Source organism: Tuber melanosporum, assembly GCF_000151645.1.
Source record: "Tuber melanosporum whole genome shotgun sequence assembly, scaffold_71, strain Mel28".
In the NCBI taxonomy this organism is placed as follows: Eukaryota; Fungi; Ascomycota; class Pezizomycetes; order Pezizales; family Tuberaceae; genus Tuber; species Tuber melanosporum.
Genome location: NW_003299119.1, coordinates 518,353 through 525,817, shown reverse-complemented (window position 1 = coordinate 525,817; position 7,465 = coordinate 518,353). Strand labels below are relative to the sequence as shown.

At 49.4% G+C, this 7,465-nt stretch overlaps 1 protein-coding gene; it reads left to right on the top strand.

Annotated features, from left to right (window-relative positions):
• The first annotated feature begins 1,646 nt into the window (after positions 1-1,646).
• GSTUM_00010611001 (uncharacterized protein) lies at positions 1,647-6,331 on the top strand. XM_002841402.2 has 14 exons: positions 1,647-1,951; positions 2,018-2,349; positions 2,412-2,949; positions 3,009-3,212; positions 3,265-3,460; positions 3,566-3,700; positions 3,763-3,879; positions 4,163-4,256; positions 4,329-4,690; positions 4,746-4,928; positions 5,205-5,393; positions 5,463-5,517; positions 5,574-5,929; positions 5,992-6,331. Exons 1-14 carry the CDS (start codon positions 1,874-1,876, stop codon positions 6,033-6,035), a joined length of 2,883 nt encoding a protein of 960 aa, XP_002841448.1. The 5' UTR covers positions 1,647-1,873; the 3' UTR covers positions 6,036-6,331.
• Positions 6,332-7,465: the final 1,134 nt, after the last annotated feature.

Below are 7,465 nucleotides of genomic sequence, written 5' to 3'. Positions count from 1 at the left end.
TCTTATTCATGGGACCGCTGCGACCAGCAGGAACTTGCCGTGGAGAACTGTCTGCACTTTGCGGGCAAGATTATGCGGAAGGGCATCGTACGGTAGGTTTGGCTGAAAGACCATTTTCACCGTGGTATCGATGGACATAGAGTACGGTAGATGGGTGCTCAGGCAGGGAAGGCCTTTCCCTTCGGGAGCAATGTTTGAGGCAAGGTCATCGGTGTTGGCTACTGTAGTAGGATTCCCTAAGTTTCGTGGGAGCGCGCGCCAGGGGTCAATGATATTTTTCCCCTTCCGTTGTCGGCGGCTTACTAAGTTTTGCCTGGATTGACTTATTGGCCCGGTGGTCAAGACCTTCTCTCGATCGCTTGACGGCGGCAGGAGGGGACCCAAGGTTGGTTGGGCCTCCTCTTGCTCATTTTTGGCGCAAGGCAGAACTAGGCGTCGCAGTATCATACCGGTACTCATTGCTGTACTAGCACTCGAGTATATCGTAGTCGAAGCCCTGCTTTTTTTTTTTAACAGGGCTTTGATGTAACAACAGAGCGTTGTCGTACTAACACGGCTTCAAAGATGTTAATTGGAAAATTAACTTAATTGACATCTTTTTCTCTTTTTTCTCAACAGGGGGGGGCAAGTTAAGGTGCAATTGCAGCGCGGTCTTGGCGGCAAAATTCGTCGGCATCCCATTTTACACCAAAAATGGCAGATTTTAAACACGCTCATCTTGTCTAAAAGCAATGGAGAATTAACAAAAATCAATTCCATAGTGTATACAATTATCCTATCCAGACTTTCTGGGTAGGAATTACGACAATTTTCCCACCCCACCATGAGTGCTGGGGGCTGAGGGGGCGGATTGGATGCCTTTTGTATGGGAAACCATACCGATAAAGTTAGAAGTATATTTTGCCCACTATCACTACCTCCGCTATTTCACTATGGACATTAACTGACAGAACCTATCATTTATGAATGATAACACCTAGATGGCTCCGAAGGCCCTATTTCGAGTTTTTTCGCAGAGCGGACAAGCTATGGGTTTTGAAATATGTACGAGTAAATACCCTTTTTTGGTGTACTCGGGTACAAGTAAAGTGGGGGGGGCTTGCCGACGAATTTTGTCGCCAAGATTGTGCAAATCGACGGATCGGTTATCCAGCAGCCAGGCATCTCTTTATTCCATCAGCTCTCTACTCGAGTACTCGAGTGCATCTCTCCTCGGGTCCTGTAACTCGTGTCTCCTGGCTGGCGCACAGCCTCGCATCAAATGTCACAGTTCACTCCACGCATTGAGCACTGTGCTCGAGTGCCGGTGGTACCGGTATCCTACCGACCGGAGAACGGGTAGGTTCAGTTCAGTACCCCTAAAATTGAAATACGGGTAATTGAGAATCTTGCTAGGTCGTTGGATTGCCTTCTCCTAATAGTACATGTACCGGTACTGTATCGTAGGGTCTGTTGTATTTTTTCTTTTTATTAGTCTCGGCTGAGGGCTGAAAGATAATCCTTTCGCAGAGGGGGAAGCTCTGCGAACGTCCTGGCGCCATTCGGTATTCGTAGTGCGAAATCGCTCCCCGTGGGTGTGAGCAAGGCCAAAGTGAGGATCATATGAGACAGGTCGACTTTCCCCACATCTAAAAAGCAATCCTAGTGTCGTTACATTTCCATGATTTTTCGTTCCATTGTTAAACTCTGCCTGCATGCATTCTTCCCCTCTGCGCATCAACTCGCCTTATTTCACCTCCTCACTAGCATGGTTGAATAGGTCTCTAGGGAACTCTGATCGCATTGAAAACACTTTTCTCCACCTTTTCTTTCCCACCAACTCTTCTTCTACCCCCCGCTTGGTGCTAAGCCCTTACTATCGTCGTCCAAAAGGATGTCCTTCGGTCTTTCTGTGGGCGACTTCATTACTGGAGCGAAGCTCGCTTGGGATCTCTATCACAAATGCTTCCTGGTGGGCTTTCTCGGCCCCTTCATCTGTTAAACCACCTTGGAGATTAATGAAAATGAGTAAATATAGGTGGCCAAGGATGCGCCGAATGAGTTTCTCGAGTTAATGCGGGAAATTGGCTCCCTTCGCGGAGTCCTTAAATGCATCGAAGATGAGATCAACACTCGCCGGATAGACGAGTCTCGGCAACTCGCTATCAGGCGAACAATGGATGGTACAACACGGACACTCCGAAGACTCGAAGCCCTAGTACTCAAGTATAGAAAACTGTGGTCTAGCGATGGGTTACATTTTTGGAGGAGGATAGGATGGGTTCGCGAACAGCAGGACATAGAGGGGTTTAGAGTACGGATCATGGTATATACTTGTACATTGAATCTTTGCGTCAGCTCAGTTGGAGAGTAAGTGTTTGCCATTATTAATAGTGGTGGTTGTGGGATGGGCTAATCCTAACATCCGGCAGATCGACAATTAACACGATAGAAAGGGACTTCCAGCTGGCTCTTCAACAGGAGCGCCTACACAACCCGGATGGTGCCCTTGTATCAGGCTTCCTGCGGGATTCGCGAAGAGCAAGCCAAATATCCCGTTACACGGACCAGTACAGTCTCTCCCAGCGAGACGGCTATGACTCTCCAAACACCAGCCCAACAACTCCGGACAGCCCTCGCCCGCCCAGCGTGCGCCCCACCAGCCCACTGGGATCAGTGAACTCGACCACCACAGACCTCATAGATTTTAGCACAGATGTGGACCAGGACAGTTCCGCTGCGAGTGTACTGGATGTACTCGCTCGCGCAAGCGATCTACTTTCGAACTGCCCTGACCGGGGATCCATTCTGCCGCCACCGGTGATGCTAGACTGGGACCCACCGAGTCTGGAGAACCTGGTATCCGATTCGATGAATCGCAGGTTCTTGACGAGGGCCAGGAAGGGAACTGAAGATCGGCGGATTCCGACTGAAGACCTGCTGAGGACAGGCACTTGGTGGGTTTTAAAGGTACGTGACATGTAGCTTAGGGAAGGCCTTTGTACTGTCCTAAACTGTAATTGCTACAGTCAAGAAACGCCGTCCGCCTCCTGGGCGGCTTGGTTCCTGATGCGAGCTCTACGTCTTCCAGTGGCCCCAATTCGGGCCTACGCCAGGCGTATCTGGACCTTATGAAAGCCTCCTGGATCCTGTACAACTACCTCCTCTCAGATCCGGATAATACCATCAACATGTCCGACGAGGATATCAGATCCTTCTCCACCTTGCAAGATGTAATTAACCCCCCCCCCCTCCATACAACTTTCACTGATGCAAAACTTCAAGGCGATTGACCAAGACTTTGAAAACTTCCGCCAAGCAGATCTTTCTGCCGACGGCATCGAAGATAATATGATGTTGAATGATAAAATTTGGGAGCTCAAACAGCCAAGAGAAGTCGCCCCCGATGGGCGGGAGAATAATCCACTACTTGATCCAGGAAGATGGTTAACAATTGAGGACAATCATGCTGGCGGTGCTGGTGAGGAGAGTCATCTGCGGATGCACGTACATGCAGACTCTATTTTATTTGATATTTACAGTGCGGTAGCTGACTAGGCTTATTTATGTAGCTTCGTCAACGCAGAGCTCGGTAACAAACGCGTCAGGGTGAAAACCAGAGACGCGCGTTACATGTTGGTTCTTTGGACGCAGGAAGGGCAGAGCGAACTAAAGATTACGCTGTGTAATCAGAGTGGGACATTGAAGATCTCAAGAGATAGTATGTCGTTTCCCTACTCGGATATCCCGTGAAATTCAAGGCGATTTTGACAGAGAAACAAGTCACACCGGAGGACATTAGACCTTTCCTGATGGCGGATGAGGCATCGAATGTGCCGCCTGCAGTGGACATTGAGTTCCCAGAGATGGAGACCACGATCCACTTCTTGCACATTTGTGGTAAGCTCTGCATAGTTTCTGAGCCCGAGATCAGAGCGGCGGCGCCCCTCACCCAAAACGGAACGTTAGGAGTCGGAATTCTTGGTGGGTGTTTGGGGGGGCAGGAAACTGTGATATTTCACAGGCAAGAAGAGTTTGTCGTGCGCTCTTGAATTGCCCATGGCATTGCCCTGAGCATAGCTGCTAAGATTCTGGATTTCCGACTTCTAACATTCATTTATGCACACGGGCGCCATCGCTCCATTGCGGGAATGTATCATGCTCACCCAGGTACCGGTTTTAGACTTCCGCAAATTCATCGAGATACCAGCACGCTACTTTGACGCAGTTCAAGAGCGTAATCCTATCTCCGGCAACGAAACTGAAATATACCGACGGTATCCTCCCCTCTCCCCCTCCCCTGCCCACTCGCTCTGCCAAGACCAACTCTCAACGCTCCTCATCATTAGTGCCCTTCAACGCCTCGAACTGCTCCACCCAAACACGAAAAAGCCCATAAGCCCCGACCAAGTTTTCCATTCGGTTGATCTGCGTGTCTACGAGACCACCGGAGAAGAGGGTTGGATGACTACTCGTCGCCTAGTCATTAGCAGCTCCGCCCGCGCAGCGCAGTTCTGGTGTACAAGCTATTTCTTGCCGTTGAGCGGGGTGCAGGTGAGGAGCGATGGAGCACAGAAATTAACAGTTAGGTGGTCCGACTGTGGACAGAGGGTTTCGGCTGCAGACGGGTCGTTTAATGAACTCATTTCTTATGTCTATAATGAGGAGAAGCCAAATAGATGTTTGGGTTTGGGGTTTGGGTCCATCGATGGTAAGTATTCACCTTTGTGGGGTCTATGTTGACTCGGGGCTAAAGATGTGAACAGATGCCAATAGCTTTGAGGAGGTGGTTTCAAAATTGACTTTAAGAGAGAAATATCGATGGGACTCCACACAGGAGAGCCGCTATATCTATTCCATCCGAAACCCAACTGACAACGCAGAAAGATTCAAGGGATTACTTATCAGACACCGTGGCTTTGAGTGGAGGTACTCTGAAGTATTTTACCGTATGTCCCCCTTATTCTATTGCAAGTATTAGAGTCGCGGTGCCCCGCTCAAAACGGAAATCTCGAAATTGGGAGTCGGAAGCGTTGGCGAATATGGTGGGAGCGGGATACTACTTCACAGGCAGTAGGTCCTTGTGATTGTATATTCATCGCCTTCCTCTGGCGCTGGACATGGCTGCTATGCCTTGGGGTTTCTGACTTCTAACTTTAATTTATGCGCGGGGGCGCCGTCACTCTATTTCTTTCTTTTCTTTTCGCCTACTAAATCGTCCAAAGTGCCCCGAGACCTAGATTTTGAACTCAAGGACAAGGGCCACAGGCTTCGACTTTTAAAAGCGTACTACACAAATTACGTTTCGGACCATGTGGGGAAATATCTCGATTTGGAGCCGGGGAAGCAGCCGAAGTTTTCGCGTTGCGAAAAGAAGATTGATTCCGTCAACCTATGTTTCGGAACTATCGAGGGTATGCCATCGCTGCACCCGCATCACGCCTCTTTTCTGCGACCTGAATGGACTAGCTAACGGTTCGCAGATGCGCAAGGTCTCCTCCGTCATATAGCCGATAGATGGGAACTAAAGTTCGCCCGGTACCCACCCCTCCCCCAATTCATTCTTTGTCCCTTAGCGTGCTGATTACGATTAGCCAAATCGCCCGTGTATCCTACAAACCGACGAACCAAAGGTCCTTCTTCCGGGTAGCCACCTCCTCCGGCTTCGGCCCGGCGGATCTCTCACTGTGGAAGAGAGGAGACACGCAACGCTTGGTCATCCGCAGATCCTCGCCCTCCTCTTCCGCAGAACTATACCTAACGGCCGTTCTACGTATGGATTTCGACCACGATTTTGAAAAGATGGTGATAGAAAAGAACGTGGAGATCGCGAAGGGGGAGTTGGTGGATATCGCCACTATGGAGGCGGTGAGTGGAGGTACTGGGAGTCGAGGGGGCGTGTCGGTGAAAGCGGGCCAGACTTTGACGATTGAGTTTGCGACGGTTCGAGGTCGGTTTTTGTTCATCCAGGGCGGAAGGCCTGTTCTTCGGCTGACATCGGGGGCACAACAGATATGGAGGCGCTCGCGGAGGTGCTACAGCCAAGTCTGCTCTAGAAATAATAATTATATTGAAATTTAATCCTCTTCTTCCATCCTTCCTTCTCCCCTTCCTTCTACTTTACCACTGGCAACCAAGATACAACCTCTGTCATTCTTTAAGTGCGTCAATATCTTGGTGGGAGCGGGTTTTCTCTATGGTCTTGTTTTGTTCTATTTCCGTCTTTTTTTCCCCTGCTTGGTGGGGAGGGCCAAGAGTCTATAGGTTCAGGTATTCTATAGTGGAGTTTTAGCGTTCTGGTGCGATACTGTACGTCGCTTTACAAGGAGATAATTTAATTTTGTTTCCTCCATGCCTTTGATTTCAATGATTTCTATTATCCCAGCGAGCTAACGACCCAAGAAACATGTACTCGTACAGTACTCGAGTAGAGTATCATAGGGTACATTTGTAAAAAAAAGTTCCCATGCCCTTCCAGGTACGAGTACCGTACTGCGCCTCCAGCCCTTGATAACGCCCCGCCAATCCCATTTCTTGCTTATTTATTGCTCGGTAAGTTGGTCTGAGCAGAATTGCGATAAGTGGTTTACCAATATCCCTGGAGGGGGGGGGGGCTCGTCATCTGAGGCTCCCATCCTGATAGGTAAGTGCCCCCGTCGGCCTCTAATCCCCCCGACCCACAATCCCGAGAAAAAGGAATATCGTTATCCATACAGAGTGTTAAACTGGTATTAAATTTAACTTAACCTACCAAGCCCTTGCTTGTACGGCACGAGTACTCGTAGTTTTTAGTCTAGTTTCCCCGCGGAGAATCCGCTATTCTACGGTGGTCAACGGTGAGGCGAGGCGTTCTTGTGTCGCTGTTGCTGTGAGCCTTGTTCTGTTGCGGGTGCACCAGAAACAAAACAGTTTCCCTCGGTTATCGGTAAATGATTGATTAGTAGGAGGAAATCTGCCATAGAGTACGAGTACTATATGGATATCGTGTCGTAGCTCCTTGTAAGGTTCTCGCCCTGTGCCGAACTATGGAAGAAAAAAACAGCCTTATCGGTTCGCGCTGTCCTTACCCGCTGCCCGTCCTGACTCAGCTGGTCTATTAGGGTATGGTAGTCGGGTTGTGAGGGCTCGGTTGGATGATCCAGGGTTTTTGTGCTCAGTAGGGTACTGTGGTGTACGCCGAACTGGGGATATGTGGGTATGTGCAGGGTCGATAGCTGCTTATCATATCATGAGCAAGGATTTATTAAGCGGTATTGGGTATAGGGTCCGATCTGTGGAGAAAGGGGAAGGAAAAAAAAAAAGAGTCAAGTGTGAATCTGCGACTGAAGTATGATATACTTGTACTAGTAGTACCGTACTCGCAAGTGGAGATTGCTCCTCTCTTTTCCAAATTCGGAATCGAAGCCGTTTCGCAAACTTCCTCCGCGATAGCTCGTGCAGGGGGGCTATTAGGTTGAGTTAGCTGGCGCTACTACGCTGTCTTTCT

Coding starts and splice junctions, on each gene's coding strand:
- GSTUM_00010611001 (XM_002841402.2), top strand. CDS start 1,874: ATGTCCTTCGGTCTTTCTGTGGGCGACTTCATTACTGGAGCGAAGCTC. Junction 1,952..2,017: donor TCTATCACAAATGCTTCCTG/GTGGGCTTTCTC, acceptor GAGTAAATATAG/GTGGCCAAGGATGCGCCGAA. Junction 2,350..2,411: donor TGCGTCAGCTCAGTTGGAGA/GTAAGTGTTTGC, acceptor AACATCCGGCAG/ATCGACAATTAACACGATAG.